Here is a 17526-nt window from a genome sequence, read left to right as displayed (position 1 = left end):
TTTTTTTTAATTCCAATCCATTCTTCTTTTGCTGCATTTAAATAACCTTTATCAGATTTGATGGTTTTGTTACAGACTTTTCAAAAAAGTGTTTTGCTTTTCTTTCACAAATGTGGGGATTCAATTGTGTTAAAATGTACAAAACAGTGATGTCATGTTTTGTGACGAGGACCCAGGCACAGAGAGACTTGATGAATTTAAGAATCTTATGACTTAATAAAAAAATTTGCAGACTTGCACAGAGAGGGTAAAATTATGATGACTGATAACGGAGATGAAGACAACAGACGATGAGGACAGGGAGGAACAGGTTTAAATGCACCAAGGAGACAGTCAGAGGGAACTCGGGACAACTGGAGACATTTAAGGATGCAGGGACTGACAGAGACAGGGAAGAAGTCTCATCGTGACGAGTAAAGTTTACCTTGCCTGGATGGGCAGCTCTCTGGGTGCTCAGCACCCCCAAAGCTCTGATCCTTGAATCGCCCCTGCATTTTGTAATTGTTATAAACAGAACAAATGTTTTCTCAATTCACTGCGTGATTCTTGTTTAAATGAAACATGATGAAATATCATTACATTATTTTTGAAATGTCCTTGGCAGCGCATGTGTCTGCATTGTAACTTACTAATAAAAAGTCCCGTGTATAGTTTGGTGTGTGATTTATATTATTTTATTGTACATATATCATTGTCATTTTATTTTACAGTTACACACAGTCTTATATCTCTTCTTGCTGATGTTGTTTCCAGTGTAAGTAACTTTAAAGTGGCTGCATGACAAATTTTCTTAGGGATTAATAAAGTATTTTGATTCTGATTAATGTGTAGTATTTAATGATTCAGTAATGAATGAACCTTGACCTTCTTGGAAAGCCTTCCACTTCATTTGAAAAGCAGTGCTGTGTTAAGCTGCCTTGTTGGCTGTAATAGTTTACAGATGAAGCATCTCCTCTCTTGTCACGTGCCATTCATTCTCATTCCCTCTGCTTTACTGCTTCCATGATGTTAAGCTGATTTTAAATACTGATCTGATACTTCCTGGAGGTTTTTATTGTAGAAAGACTCTTTCTGATGAAACATCAGCTGAACTTGTCAGATCAGTGTGCTGAAAGGAAAAGGTATAACATCTTTTCTGACATGCAGTGGAGCCCTGAGAGTCTGAGACCAAGGGTGGGAAACCGCTTTATTTAGGTTTGAATTTAGTTTGGACAAAGTTTATTCTGAAATGATAATATTGACTTCAAAATGTGGTGGAAAACTTTAATCTGTTAATGGGCTTTTCTCTGTTAATGACAACATTCTGCATGGATGTGTGTTTATACAGTGCTTTGCTTCTAATCAGAAGATTAAGCAGAAGATTAAATTAACAGACAAGATTTTTCTTATTCTACCAAAGTCGCCGTGGAGAAAGGGTTGCATCCATGCTTGGTTACATGGTCACAACAAAATGACTGATCTGCTTCAGTTATGACCTTTCAGTCATAACTATATCACATTGCAGGGTGACTTCACAGTGACATCACAGTTCAGATATTATGCTATAAACAAGGTATAGCATCACCAATAGTGACAACAGCAGTGACATCACTAAAGTTGCCAGGTGAGTCCATAAATAGAACCCGTGACACGGAGCAGGTCACGTCTACTCACAATGCCGTGTGGACACAGACGCAGATATGCGAGGTCTACTCGCCCCGTCCGCAGACGCAGGAGACCCCACAAGGCCTCCGGTGTCCGCAGACGTGGGAGAAGATACCGTCGCAGACATTAGACTATCTTAATAAACATGTAGCATGAGCATTAAAACTTTAGTCCAATGAATTTTTTTTTAGATGAGTGTGTTTGTGTGATTGTTTTTTGAAACATAGAAAAAAGTGTTTGGATGAACAATTGCAAAAATGATTGTCATACTAGAAGACTCTCCTTTCCCTTTATTGTTTCAACCAATTATTTAAAATGTTATTGTTAACATTAATATGAGTTGTCAGTGTAAATATGCATTTGTGAATGTCTCCTATTGTCAGATATCCTGTTTGGATCGTCCACTTTGACTCCTCATATGGTGTGTTATATTCTGTTAAATATATAAACCTGTGAGTAAGCAAACTGGTACTCACACTGAGTGAAGCGCTAACAATGGACATGTTGTGTCACGTCTGAAGTTCTGTTCAGTGTTTCTGGTTGTTGGGAGCAGAGTTTTTGCCCACTCAAAGCAACTTGTTCACCCAAACACCGAATCAAGACTTTTAATCATTATAGATTTTCTGCCCGTAGTAAAGGCACAGATGGGGATTGAACCCATGATATTTAATTTATGAGACCGCTGCCTTGCCACTTGGCCGCCATGCCACATAATTTGGGGTGAAATTCAACCATTTGTGAAACAGAAAATAATGAGAAGATCACTCAAATAATCAGAACATGGAACAGTTGTTGTCTGTGCACAGGTCATGCTAGTCTTACAATCATCATCGCACCACCACCCTCACCCTCCGAGCCTGGTTTCTTCCTGTTAAAAGGAGTTTTTCCTTTTTGCACTTTCACCGAGTGCTTGCATGAAGGGGATCATATGATTGTAGTTGGGGGGTTTTTTGTTTCAACATAAAGCAGCTTGAGGTGATTTTTACTGTGATTTGCTGCTATAATATACATATACATTCTGTTTATGTTGTACAGTTTGCCAACTTTTTGTAATTAGTACCATAGTTATTGCACTTATTGAGCTATAATACAAAAACAACTAAAGCTTTAAAATAAGTATTAAGTGCTGTTTCTTTTTGTTTCTGTTTCTTTTTGTATCCCCCTTCATCACATAAATGTCTTGAAATACCAGGAAACCAAACGTCTGCATCTAAAGAATTTTGATTGAAAACCAAAACAAATGTTTTAAAAAAAATTAAAGGAAAAATAATTACATTTTCACAAATGTCAAACATTTTTTAAAATTAAAATTCCTCTTTTTTTTCCTTTTAAAAAGCTGTAAAGATGAGTCCAAGGCCATGATGCCGTAACTGTATTATGAATACCACCTTTTTAAACGGCAACTGTGACAGAATACAGTTACTCATGTTTTGTATTTTAAATAAGCCGGTACAACTATTCCGTTACTCCCCAACACTGCTGATGTTTCTGGCAAAAACAACACTGTACCTGCAGGAATTGCAGAAACAATCTGTATTCAAATTTTAAAGGCAAACTGATTTTTTATCACTGCTTTTTAAGGATTTAGAGTAAAAACAAACTTTGCACATAAAATGGAAATCCAAATAGAATACAGATTTCAAAAAGAATACACAATCCTGTTGTCTCTTCCTCTTTGTCAGTAACTTTTTCTTTTCCTCCAAAGCTGTATTATCATCATGCAGAGCTGCAAAACTCACTCCTTACAAGTTCATGTGTTATTATTTTAAATGCTTAATAGTTTTTTTTTTTTTGAGTGCATCAATGACCGGTCAGCCACCAGTCACCTGTCTGCCTCTTCGTTTTGCTTTGAATAAGAGTATAAGATGTTAGTGATTTTATTATAGGGGTATTGCATATTGATTAAAAGTAGCAGATAATCACTTAAACTTAAGTGAAATTAGTGTAAATTAGCCAGTTAGCCTAACTGCTGATTTAAATATTTTGTTGTTCACACACTTGGATACGCTCTTGTTTATCATTCACAGCTTTATGTGTTTCATGTCAGCTTCTCAGCAAACTGGTCACCCAGCACTAATGCAAACATCTGTCATACACACATATGCTACAAGCAACCTTTGACATGAAAAAAATGAATGTTACCTCATTCTCCCCCGTGGAACGGAGGGAGCATGTAATTGTTTTCTGTTTCTTTTCTGTCTGTCTGTTTGTTAATAGGCTTAGGTTGGCTAAGCGTTTGAATTTGACCTTCATTGTTAGCACCCAAGGTCAATGTTCACCTAAAAAGGCACCCTCAAGAAACCAAATGAAGTGCAAGTCACAGTCCAAGTTTTATCTACATTGTGTAAAGCAAAAAAATATAAAAAATACTGACAGACTTTCCATATATCATATATATGGAAAGGTATGGAGAGCGATGTGCAACACACTTAAAAAAAAACTGCCTTTTTGACGTCATAATGATTCCATAACATTTTGCAAAATCTCAAATGCATAAATATATCTAATAATTGTTTGTTTTTACACCTCATAGAGGCTGAAAAATCTGTCACAGGATCATACAGTTCTGTCTGGTGTTGTAATTATACCATGTCACGAATCTCAAAGAGAAACACAAACAGCAAAATTATCACAAGGGTCCCAAAAAAGGGTACTTTGAGAAGATACCATGTCAGAAGTAACGAGATGAAAACAATTATCCACAAGTCACAATCATTTCTTACCCACTCTAATAAATTGAATATTTTTTCTATTACCCATTTTACCCATTCTGGTACGCTACCATCACCTAAGGCTCTTCTTAATTCTGCATTTGCTGTGTCCGGAGTGTCTGCAGAGACACTGTTAGCCTTATTGTGGGTGTTTCCTTGTGGCAACATCTCGCTGGTGTAGCGCCAATCTTTGTTTTCTGCAACTATCTGGTCTATTGTGTTGAGCAGCTCTTTAACCTGGGACCGGTTGCTGATGTTGTCACCCTGTTGGTTGTATTTATTAATGATGTGGTATCGGCTCTTGCATTTCCTCAATAAATCAGTCAGATATTGATTTTGATCTATAAACTCTTTGATTTTCATTTCATCTGAGTCTGGGCGATCCTGAATAAAGACAACTGCAGCATATCTGAAAACTTCCTCTGAGAAATACTGACTTATTTTCCTAATGACAGTCTGTTGCTGCTGCTGCTCCTCTGTGGATTTCTCCACTTTGAGCACAATAAGAAAAGCATGAGGCCCCGGAGTGCACTCAGTGATACACCTCAGTATTTCAGGCTTCAGCTCCTCCTCTGATCTACCTGTGTCTGAGAAATCAGGAGTGTTGATCAGGGTAATTCTTCTTCCATGGAGAGATTTGGACTTAGTTTGGCATTCCGTGTTGTTAACTACAAATGCATCTTCTGCAAACATGTTCACTAGGCTCCTTTTCCCAGCTTCACTGTCTCCCAGCAGGACAATCCTGTACATTTTTTCCTCTGAAAGGAAGTGAAGACAATAAATAAATAGCAACATGTGCGTCTGTTATTGGAGGGGAAAGAAAACAGGAAGGATTTACGTTACAAGTCAGAAACTTGACACTCCTTGGCTACTCTGAGTTATTACTCTGTTGTAACAGAACAAGTTTGGTTACTTAAGGAATGCAACTGAGTCACACTCATGACTTCTCAAAGATGTTGTTACCTTTGATGTACTTTTGAGGCTGAGCTGTTTTTCCTTTTTTTGATGGAACTAAAAAAGCAAAATGAGCAAGAATAACATTATTCAGTTTATTCAGGACTGTTTATTCATATTGTCACATAAATTATAACTAATGACACGTCAGTTAATTTACTACATTACATAGAGAGGAAATAGTTAATCATACATTCCATAGATTGTATTGCTTAATGATACACACAGAAACACAAATACAAATACACACAAAGATCGAGAGAAAAGGCATCTAATAAAGACAAACTCAAAGCTCGAGCCTGTGTCACCATACAGAGCACGCAAAAAACAAACATTCAAGTAATAATCTGTCTTTATGCTGACTCTGGAGTTTTCTTGATAAAACATCAACAAAAAAGTTTGAAACAATGTTTTGCTCTATATAATTTTCCATTTAAATTAAATATGAATTTTTTTGGCTGTTTTTTTGGAGAGGTCTGTATTTACGCTGATCAAAAATGCAATGTCACCTGGTTAACAGAATAATTCAATGATTCAAGCTTCACAAATACCCAAAAGTGATTTGTCATTTCTTTAAACAGGCTGTGTTGGCCCATCGAGCCCAATAACAATTTATCTAAAATATGTAGATGTTATATCTGCAGAAGTTTAGCATTAAAATAACTCACCAGGCATGTTGGTTGCAGTGAATCAGCAAAGAGCAGAGCTTGATAACTGTTGTGTGTCTTGTTTCTTTTGACCAACCCTTCTCCAGGTTAGTTTCACCTGCTGTAAGAAATATTTGGGGGTGTGGATAACTGGAGATTTTCCTTTACGGGGAAACACAATGTAAGCAACATTTTGTTTCCTCTTTGCATTTATAAAGTCTTAAGACAAATAACTTAAATGTCACTCATTCTGTTTCATTGTTGTGATTTAAGTTTTTCTTTCAGTCTTTTTAGTAGCCAATCTTCCAGTCCTGGTATTCTTCCAGGGCTTTAAATAATAAAAAAATGCACTGAAACTATGGTTGTTTCTATTTATAAACACGAAGTAATGATTTTGAATAAAATGCAAATGAAAAAAATAAGATCAAATGTTCATTTATTGAAACAGATGACCATTAAGAAAAATACGATGGTGTGTACTAAAGTAAAACCAAATAAATTTCGTTTGAGCTGATAATAATACATTTTTTTGGAAAATGTACACGTAATCTAATGACTGAAATTCCAGATTTTGTCATGAATGGTTTAAGTACAGTGCTGGTGAAGTCCTGCCAGAGCATTTAAGTCTTTTCTTTTCCAAAAATTCATTTTTTCTTCATTTTTAATTGAACTCATAAATGGTAAATGAAGCCTGTGGAGTCTGAGATTTAGAGCTTTGGGGGTTTTTTTATATTTTGTTTTCCGCTTTTGAATAATAAGCCTTTCTGAAATTGATGTTGTGCTGACACATTCATGAATTTCACAGATCAACAAACTCTAAAACCATAAGCATCTTTTTCATTCTTTGTTTTTCTTCCTCCTTCCTTGTTTTCAGTACTTCCTCTACCCAGAACTGGTTTGTCCTGAATGCTCCAAGAGAGGATGCTTTCACTTTTGAATACAAAACAAAAACAAACAAACAACGAAGAGCTGAGGTAAACTGTCAGGGTCCTGGGTCCCCTGACCCAGCATGTTTAGTTCTTTGTGATTTTGTATTATTGTACTTGTGTGAGTTATTCTATCGTGTCTAGTTTCGATCCCTTGCCCTTCGTGTTTCTCTGTGTCCCCTCTGTTCTGTGTAAGTCTGTCTGCTTGTTTTAGTTTCCCTCTGTGTCTTTCGGTTCTTAGAATCCTCTGTCTCGTGGTTTGTCTCCGTGTTTCTTAGTTGCTGTCTCCACCGTGTCAAGTTCGTGTCTCTGTGTCATACTTCCTGTTTTACTTTGAAGGTCTGTGTCTTATGTGAATGTGTCCTACTTTGCTTCCTTGTCTCGTCAATCCTGATTTCTCCCAGCTGTGTCCTCCTGTGTCTCATTCCCCTCGTTACTTCCCAGTGTATTTAAACCCTGTGTTTCTCTGAGTCAGTGTCGCGTCGTCCCTCATGCTGTGTGGATCTCCTGGTGTCTCCCTGTAAGTTTAGTGTGTTATTCCCCAGTTTAGTTTACTTTGTATGCTTTCCCAGCCCGTGAATAAAGCTGTGGTTTTGAGTTCATCCCTTGTGTCTAAGAGCCTGCATTTTGGGTCCAATTCCTGCCTGCCACACAGCGATTCATGACATAAACTGTAGGTGGCTATGATGGTAAATCATTATATTAAACTTATTTTAGTTTGTGTATTTAATTGTGAGTGTCTTAAAATAGGGTTACTGTTTCTGACCTTTCACATAGAAGGATGAACTGCCCCGAGTATTAGGCCCAAAATTGGCATTGCACATTATTTTTGTGGCCTCTCAGGGTCTTTACTGTATGTATGTGTCCTGCATGCTCCAATACACATTATTTTGTTTACAGTGCAAATGTGTCAAACCACGCCATGTGTGAATGCTCCCTGATTGGCGTGATTGAGCTGTGCTACACTGTGCTCGACCAGGAAATTATTGTCTTTCATTGCTCAGCAGTGCTGTTGTTTTACTGTAGTACTTAAGTGTTGTATTGTGACAAGACCCTTTTATCCAAAAGTCCTTGAATTAAAGTTGGAATTATGCACTTCAATTACACATCATTTAAAACATACTACAGTGGGAATACAAAGCAAAATTAAGAAAAGAAAAAAAAAATCCAAACTGTAATTCATATGGAAGCAGTAAGAATATAGTTTTCTGCATTTTCACTTAGTTTTGATTAAATAAATAATTACTCATAAGAAAGGGCATAGAGAGAGCTGTGCAACATACTTTGTTTCAAAACAACGCCCTGTGACATCACAGTGACGCCATAACTCTTCGCAAAGTCTCACACTGCATGAATATAACTTAAAATCTGAAGCTTTTACAGCTCATAGAGGCCAAAGATTTCAACTAGTTCTGCTCCAGTCATATGTATAAAGATTATAATACACACCATTTTAGTATGTAATGCTTTAAGGTCATAGTTCAAAGGTCAGACATCAGCATGTTGTAATAAAAACATGATAGTTTTATTGAGTTCTGACTCCTCGAGTGCTACTTGTTTGTTTTCTGTATTTGGCAGAGTGAAAGTGAACTTTACAAGCTGACCAAAACAGTACAAATATATAAAAAATCAGTGGTTTGGATTATATGCATACTTTGCTGCCCATCAGCAGGCTTGATGGGATATATTTGTGTCTATCTCGGTCCTTTTTACATTACACTATTTCTGAGAATGTAAATATAATGCACCAAGATTTTTAGAGTTTGATGTCATTATAGAGACGCCAGATAAGGTTTTTGGGGGCGTGGTTTCAGCCTTAGGTGTGATTAATGAAACAATGAAAACACACTAAATTATTTGTTTTATTGCTTGTTTACACATAATAAAGAAACTTTATACCAGGTTGATACACTTTACTCAAAGACATACAGACTAAAAGACAAAATATATGTTAAGATGTAATTACTAATTCCATATTATTGCATTATTTTAGAGCGTTACATAAAAGCAGATATAAATCTTTGGTGGAACATCAGCATATGATAAAAAAGAGAAAGCCTAAACTGAGTCCACACTAATTTCTGATCGGATTATAGCTTTTATTTTTAAAATCTAAAAGTAGACTTGGGCACAAGTACAGTAACCTATAGTAAACTGAATCAACTACAAGACATGTATACATGTTTGGAATATAATTTCTGTTGAAAATATGATTTTACGACAAAAAAGATAGACAAAGAGAAAAAAATGATTTTTTTCTTCATGGAGTAGAATATCTATTTTTAAGAAAAACAACAAATCAAAAGAAACAACGACTTAAACAATATTTGTGACCATATCATGCATCCTGTATCTTTTAAAACATGTATGGTGTTGGTCTTTAAATTAAACCAGTCACACAATCATACAGTTCTGTCTAGTGTTGTAATTATATCATGTCATGAATCTTAAAAAAACCCACAAACAGCAAAATTACCAGAAGGGTCCCAAAAAACGGTACTTTGAGTAAAAACCATGTCAGAAGTAATGAGAGGAAAACAATTATCACCAATTCAAAATCACTTCTTATCCACTCTATTATAGTGAATGTTTTTTCTATTGCCCATCTTGCCCATTCTGGTACGTTACCATCACCTAAGACTACCACATTTGCTGCTGGCCCTCCAGCTCTTACTGTGTCTACATCTGTTGTTTCTGCTGCATTTTGTGTAGAGTCCAAAGCTGAAGTCACTAATGCTATCCCTCTTGCTATGACTGATACTATAAATACGGCTCCCTCCTTTAATAATGGTACTCCTACTGCTACAGCAACACCAAACAGAAAACGTACAAAGCACTCCAGTCCTCCTGCTGCTTCTGCTTTTCGAGGAGCATTGCCGTCTTCTCTTTCTCCTTGGAGAAGAAGATCTTCTTTTGTCTTCACTGCTTCTTCTTCTTCTCCTGTTTTCTTTGTTGTTTCTCCATCTACCTTGCTTGTCACTTCTGTCAGGGAACCTTTGTTTTTCATTTCTGATATAGCTTCTTCCTGTTCATTTGGTTCCTCTGCTCTGTTTGTTGTCCCTGGGGTTAAAACTACAACAGCTGGCCCAGAGAAAGCCTTTGCCACTGAAGTTGCTGCACAGCCTGTCAATTTGATCATCTTATTCTTAGAGACACTGTTGTTAGCCTTATTGTGGGTGCCTCCTTGTGGCAACATCTTGCTAGTGTAGCACCAACCTTTGTTCTGTGCAGCTATCTGGTCTATTGTGTTGAGCAGCTTTGCAACCTGGGACTGGTTGCTGATGTTGTCACCCTGTCGGGTGTAATTATTAATGATGTGGTATCGGCTCTTGCACTTCTTCACCAGATCACTCAGATATTTATTCTGATCTATAAACTCTTTGATCTTCATTTCATCTGAGTCTGGTCCATCCTGAATAAAGACAACTGCAGCATATTTGAAAACTTCCTCTGAGAAATACTGGCTTATTTTCTCAATAACAGCCTTCTGCTGCTGCCCTGTGGATTTCTCCACTTTGAGTACAATAAGAAAAGCATGAGGCCCCGGAGTGCACTCAGTGATACACCTCAGTATTTCAGGCTTCAGCTCCTCCTCTGATCTACCTGTGTCTGAGAAATCAGGAGTGTTGATCAGGGTAATCCTTCTTCCATGGAGAGATTTGGATTTAGTTTGACATTTAGTGTTGTCAACCATAAATGTATCTTCTCCAAACATGGTGCTTGCTAGGCTCCTTTTCCCAGCTTCACTGTCTCCCAGCAGAACAATCCTGTACATTTTTTCCACTGAAAGGGAGTGAAGACAATAAGTAAATAGCAAAATGTGTGTCCTGTTACTAGAGGGAAAAGAAAGCATAGAAGGAGAAACATTCCAAATTTAAATATGCTCTCCAGGACTCCTGTGTTATTTCATTTAAGCAAAGCATAAGAATAAGAGAGCACTCTGTTGTAACAGGCCAAGCTTGGTTTACTTAAGGAATGCAACTTAGTCAAACTCATGACTCCTCAATTATGTTGTTACCTTTGATGTACTTTTGAGCCCGAGCTGTTTTTCCTTCCATGACAATCATTTTTGGTGGAACTAAAAAAGGCAAAATGCGTAAGAATAGCGTTATTTGTTATGACTTTTTTTTCATATTGTCACATAAATGATTACTAATGCCATTTCAGATCATTTGCAACATTATGTAGAGAGGAAATAGTTAGTGATAGATGGTGTAGATTATATTGCTTAATGATACACACAGAAACACAAATACTGTGTTTATTTATTCATTTTTTTTGGAATACCTGTGTCTTCTGCTTGCGCTGTTACTCCTTTTGGTCCTATGTTTTCCTGCAAAACTGTGACACTTGGCCCAAAGAAAGCCTCACTCAAAGGCCCAACTCCAGGGCCTGTTAAGTTCATCCATACATCCTTTGACAACTTCTCTGACCCTTGTACAACAGATTAATAGCAGTTTATAATTAATAGATACAACAACAACACACACACATATACACACAAAGATTGAGAGAAAAGGCATTTACTAAAGGCAAACTCAAAGCTTCATTCTGTGTTGCCATACAGACCATGCAAATAACAACCATTAAAGTAATAATCTGTCTTTATGCGTCTTCTGGAGTTGCCTAATAAAACATCACCAAAAAATGAAGTTCAAAACAGTCCTGTGACTTTCACTTTAGCCTTATAATCCCCTTTGTATCATATTTGATACGTGAGTTTCTGTGACTTTTTTCTCATTGACATGATCAGTACTTGCAAAAGTTGCCAAAAATGCCCAATGTACCAAATGTGATACAAAAAATATATAATAAATATATAATATAAATATATCATACACAGCATGATATAGCACAATCTGTGGATTTTGTTATAAGGATTAAAAAACATCTCAGTTCCAAAAAATCTGAATTTTCTGGCTATTGGGTTTTACAGGGTTAAATTCAAATATAAAATTTGTTATTGGCTTTTTATTTTGCAGAGGTCTGTATACTTAACTTAATTTCTTTAAACAGGCTGTGTGGGCACATCGTTTCTAATAATAATTTATCTAAAATATTTAATATGTCAAATATGTTATTTCTGCAGAAGTTTAGCATTAAAAGAACTCACCAGGCATGTTGGTTGCAGTGAATCAGCAAAGAGCAGAGCTTGATATCTGTTGTGTGTCTTGTTGCTTCTCCAGGTTAGTTTCACCTGCTGTTAGAAATATGTGCATTTTGGGGGTGTGGACAGCTGGGGGTTTCCCTTCATGAGGAAACTAAATATATGCAGCATTTTGTTTCCTCTTTGCATTAATAAAGTCTTAAAACAAATAACTTAATTGCCACTCATTTAATTTCTTTGTTGGGATTTAAGTTTTTCTTTCAGTCTTTCAAGGGGTAACACCAATCTCCCAGTCCTGGTATTCTTCCACGGGTGTAATTACTTCACTCTGCTTTCAAATAATAAAAAATGAAACAATGATTGTTTGCCTTTATAAACATGAAGCAATAATTTTGAATAATAATAATTTTGAAAAATATGTATGGTGCATAATAAAGTAAAACAAGTAGATTTTAGTACATGCAACCTGATTACCTTAAATGTAATGTTTTACTTTCACTTACATAATAAAATTATTTGGAAAATACATGTAATCTAATGACTGAAATTCCAGATTTTGTCATGAATGGTTTATGCACAGTGCTGTTGAAGTTGCATGACTCAATTTCTATCAAATTTTAACTGTTGGACAGATGGCATCACAAACTTTACTCTAGAATGCTTTGACATACAGAGGAGCTTATGGTCAAATCAATAACTGCAAAGTTTTCATTTCTTGTGTTTGCAAAACTAACCCACCACCGTGTGGTGCTGTGAGGTGTTTATGCTGATATGCTGGGTTTGGATTTCTCCACATGTTGCACACCTAACACCTCCACCTCAGTCTCTTCTCTCCAAAGAACATTATTCCAATAGTTATGAGGGGTTTTTTCAGCTTTCATATTTTTTTTAGAGAACAAACAAGCCATACATGTTCAGTCTTTTTTTTTTTCTAATTAAACTCATGAATGGTAAATGAAGCCTGTGGAGTCTGAGATTTAGAGCTTTGTTTTATTTTTTATATATATTTTGTTTTTTCACTTGTGAATAATGAGCCTTTCTGAAATTGATGGCTTTCCTTATTGACATTGCTGACACATTCATGAATTTCACAGATCAACAAACTCTAAAACCATAAGCATCTTTTTCATTCTTTGTTTTTCTTCCTCCTTCCTTGTTTTCAGTACTTCCTCTACCCAGAACTGGTTTGTCCCGAATGCTCCAAGAGAGGATGCTTTCACTTTTTGAATACAAAACAAAAAACAAACAAACAAGGAGGAACTGAAGCTGCCATCAGTAAGTAAACTGAAGGTGGATGTGATAGTAAATTATTATATTAAAATTATTTTAGTTTCTGTATTTAATGAAGAAAGAAGTGTGCACTGCAATGACCACTTATCCCAAAATTGGCACTGCACATCATCTCTCATGGTCTTTACTGTACGTGTCCTACATGCTCCCATACCCTTTATTTTTGTTGATAGTGCAAATGTGTCAAACCACGCCATGTGTAAATGCTCCCTGGTTGGCATGATTGTGCTGTGCTACACTTTGCTCAACTAATTATTGTCTTTCTGAGTTCAGCAGGGCCATTGTTGTATTGTATGTGACAAGACCTTTTGTACAGAAAAATCACTGTATTTACTAAACAGTTTGTCCACAGTTTTGCTTCTGTATACTTTGTAGACTTTCATCTTTAATTCAAGGGTTTTACAAAAACTTTGCATTAACTGTTTTGCAAAGTTGGTCACAAGTATCTCAAAGACTCTCAAAGATGTCTGCCTTATCTTATTATTTTATGTTTTTTTGTTTTCTTCCTCCTTCCTTGTTCTTAGTACTTCCTCTACCCAGAACTGTTTTTTTCTTGTATGCTCTAAGAGAGGATGCTTTCACTTTTTAAATACAAAACAAAAAAACTAACAAACAAGAAGAAAGTGAAGGTGCCATCATTAAGTAAATTAAGTAAACTGAAGGTGGCTCTGATGGCAAATCTATTTTAGTTTGTGTATTTAATTTTGAGCATCTTAAAATATGTTACAGTTTCTGCCCTGACCATTAGCCTAATGTTCAGGGCAAATGTGTATGAGTGTCAAACCACGCTGTGCGTGAATGCTCCCTGGTTGGCATGATTGTGCTGTGCTACACTTTGCTCAACCAGGAAATTATTGTCTTTCAGAGCTTTTGTTCTATTGTGCTGTTGTTTTCTTGGATGTGACAAGACCTTCTGTATAAAAAATATCACTGTAATTACTAAATGGTTCATCCAAAAGTCCTTGAATTAAAGGTGAAATTATTATTTCTGCATTTTCACTTAGTTTTTATTAAATGAATAATGACTCAGTGTAATTTGTGTTGTTTTTGTGTTCTTTCAGGTAAAATTAAAATTTTAAAAAGGGCATACTTACTTTTTTCTGTTGACTCTTTGTATACATAAGTACTGCATCTAACTTGTTTTTGTTTCTATTTTCTCACTGCACAAAGAACAATTCCAGAATCCTAAAGATTTCGGCTTTTTGAAATCATACAAGGTTGCACTGCTCTTGCTTTGTCAAATACCTTTTTATTTGTTATTAGAATTCCTCTACTTTTTCTGCTACTTCAGCAAAATTATTACAACAGGTACTACTGCACCAAAAAAATGAAAGTAACATTTCACTTGTTGACATTCATGAAAAGTTGGTCACAAGTATTTCAAACACTCTAACGTGACAGCCTTTTTTCCCCTTCTTCCTTGTGTTGAGACGTTCCCCCACCTTGAACTTGTTGCTCCTGTATGCTTCAGGAGAAAGTATGCTATTCAGTTATTAAATACAAAACTGGATGTACAAAGACCCACAAACAAGTAGTAACCATAATATATTTTACATATATTATGGTTAAAGATTTTTTTGTATTTTATCCTATAATTAGGTTTGCAGGATTTCTGTTTTGAAATAGTTTACTCTAAACAGGTTTATAATATTATAGCTGTTATTTTTAAAGCAAACAGTAAACAGTCCTACAGTGCATCTGCTTTGTTATAGTCAATTACCTCAGTCAAACAACACCAGGCTGTACTCCCATCGAATTCCTGAAGAAGACTCTTAGGATCCTTTTGCTCTTGTATAGATTTAATTAGTTTTATAAAGCTCTATTATATTCCAAGTGTGAATCATTTGATTTCTTGTAGTAAATCCAGGTGGTGCACAAGTTGGTCAGTCTGTTTACACAGTAGAGTGAAAGCTCTATCTACCAGTAGGTGGTATCCCTCTGGTGTTTCTGCCAATTCCTTTTTGTGCCCCACTAATGTAATGAGCCATCTGCCTGTTTATCTTAGCTGCTATGATGCCCTACAGGAGCTTCCAGGTTGTGCTGAGGCAAGTTATTGGTGGTAATTGGATGGGATCAGGATCAAGACTGTCCGACCTTCAGTTAGCCATGCTGGGTGCATCTTTAGAAAAAGCAGCTGGTTCAAAAATGGAGTGCAGTCAGATTCTTACTTGGATTATATCTCCACCTGACCTGATGTCCTGGTTTCCCCTTGCCATCGCATTTGTGTTGCACCTTGTTAATCTGTATTTGTGATAGCAGTTGCTTCTTTTGTGTGTTGGTACACTAAGCTAGTTGTTTCAATGTTATTCTGGTTGTTGGGGCTACGGCCTCTGCCACACTGAAAAAAGAACATGTTGGATTTACTTAATTCAATAGTGGACACACAGATGTTTTGCTTTGGCAGCAACTTAAACACCTGAGTTAAATCAACACAAGTTATTAATATTCAGCAACCCTGTGCATTTTGTGTTGATAAAATGTGATTGGAACATATTCATATTAAGTAATTTGAGCTCTTGGAATATTTTAATCCTTCACAATTTTCTCACTTTATTCCAACACTATTCAATAGCTTTTAACCCCAATACTACTTGGTCACTTAAAAACTACATGTTTAGAGTTTAATTGGTTTATAATAACATACATTCCACTCCATCCATCCTCTTATCTTTATCAGGGTTGCAGGGACCCTATCCCAGATGTGATAGGGCTAGAGCCAGGATACATAATGTCACCAGTCTATTGCAGGGCTAACACAGAGAGAATGTTCACCAATTAACCTATTTTATCTTCAATAACCAGTGTTGGGGAGTAACGGAATACATGTACCGCCGTTACGTATTTAGAATACAAAATATGAGTAACTGTATTCCGTTACAGTTACCGTTTAAAAAGGTGGTATTCAGAATACAGTTACTTTGTTGAAATAAATGGATTACACGGCGGTACTTTTCTGTTTCATATTGTCGCGGGTCAGGACTGTTTGGGTTTGTTTGACAGCTGTGTTCTGTTGTTCCAGGCGGCAGCGTTACGGTTGCCATGGTTACAGGGTGACGCGCTCTCTCTCTGCGTGTTTCCTGGGTGAGAGAGCGCTTTTTTGTTGTTGTTGTTGTGCTAAGCTAAAAGGCAGAATGCTACAGGCATGGCCCTAAAGAATGTAGCCTCATGGGCAGTGTAGTCCGTGCTGCAGGGAGAATGGACTACCATACACGTTATGTGTCTGTGAGCGAGGGAGGGAGAGAAAGGAAGTCCGAGCTGTCACGGAGCAAAAACGGGAGCTGGAAGCATGTAAATATAATAATAACCACTGCAGCCAAGAAGAGTGCCTGACGAGCCCAGCTGTAAGTAAGCTATTAAGACTCAACTGTACACTGTGTTCGTGTTTTCCTCCGGAAAAAATAAGTTCCGTTGGAGAAGCCTTTCAACGCCTCTCTCTGTCTCTGGCAAGCAAAGTTGACCCAGACAACAAAGTAAAGCTAGTTTTCGGCTACCAGCCCGACACCGTATTAGCCAGAGGTCCCTTTACTACGGTTCGGAGCCGTGGACCTTCAGTATCAGTAATAAATCACAGGAATAGTACATTCACGTAGTTGTAAACAGCATGATAATATATTAAGTAATCCAAAGTATTCAGAATACGTTACTGTCGTTGAGTAACGTAACGGAATACGTTACAGAATACATTTTGGGGCATGTATTCAGTATTCTGTAATGGAATACATTTTAAAAGTAACCTTCCCAACACTGTGTGTAAGTCACTAAGGACCACATAAAAACTATCGTTAACTAAATAAAAGAACTAAATTCAGAAGGTCATACTCTACTCTGTACTGAGGATTATTCTTTAAGTTATAATAGAGCTTTATTTAGCTCCTCAACAGAAGCTGTTTAGCTCATCTGCATCATATATTTGTACTGCATAAAAATAGTAAGCTGATTTTCCAGTCCACAGCTGTGCATCTCAGGTTATCTGGTGATCTCAGAATTGCTGTGAAATTTAAAATACTTAAATTGTACAGAATAAACTGCTTTTTAAATGTGGCAGTTTTAACTTTTAATAGTCATTAAAACTAGAAAGGTGCTGAAGAAATCCCACTCTGTGGTATCTCTTGTGAGTTTATTTTTTTTTTATGAAATTAAAGCTTCTGTCTCTTTAAGGGTTTCCAGAAGCCAGAAAAGGGGAAACACCCACTGCCAGTGAGTTGTCCTGTTTGTATTAAGTGGGCACACTCCGTGTGTAGCAGATG

General features: G+C 36.6%; 2 protein-coding genes across 3 annotated transcripts; both read right to left on the bottom strand.

The window, feature by feature from the left end:
- Nucleotides 1–370: 370 nt before the first annotated feature.
- LOC109198770 (GTPase IMAP family member 7-like) lies at nucleotides 371–6062 on the bottom strand. 2 transcript variants are annotated; one of them, XM_019354167.2, is made up of 3 exons: nucleotides 5978–6062; nucleotides 5319–5366; nucleotides 371–5113 (listed from the first exon to the last, which is right to left on the bottom strand). In XM_019354167.2, the coding sequence occupies exons 1-3, from the start codon at nucleotides 5982–5984 to the stop codon at nucleotides 4227–4229; spliced, it is 942 nt and encodes a 313-aa protein (XP_019209712.1). In that variant the 5' UTR covers nucleotides 5985–6062; the 3' UTR covers nucleotides 371–4226. The 2 variants fall into 2 exon arrangements, with proteins under 2 accessions (XP_019209712.1, XP_025761456.1); XM_025905671.1 differs by lacking the exon at nucleotides 5319–5366 and having other exon boundaries at nucleotides 5978–6025.
- A 2681-nt stretch (nucleotides 6063–8743) lies between these two features.
- Nucleotides 8744–12106, bottom strand: LOC102079921 (uncharacterized). Its single transcript, XM_019354150.2, has 4 exons — nucleotides 11996–12106; nucleotides 11170–11316; nucleotides 10901–10960; nucleotides 8744–10665 (listed from the first exon to the last, which is right to left on the bottom strand). Exons 1-4 carry the CDS (start codon nucleotides 12000–12002, stop codon nucleotides 9311–9313), a joined length of 1569 nt encoding a protein of 522 aa, XP_019209695.1. The 5' UTR covers nucleotides 12003–12106; the 3' UTR covers nucleotides 8744–9310.
- Between the last annotated feature and the right edge of the window lie 5420 nt (nucleotides 12107–17526).

The sequence above is a fragment of the Oreochromis niloticus genome, linkage group LG3 (genome assembly GCF_001858045.2).
Source record: "Oreochromis niloticus isolate F11D_XX linkage group LG3, O_niloticus_UMD_NMBU, whole genome shotgun sequence".
Lineage (NCBI taxonomy): Eukaryota > Metazoa > Chordata > Actinopteri > Cichliformes > Cichlidae > Oreochromis > Oreochromis niloticus.
This window is presented reverse-complemented; position numbering and strand designations above follow the sequence as displayed.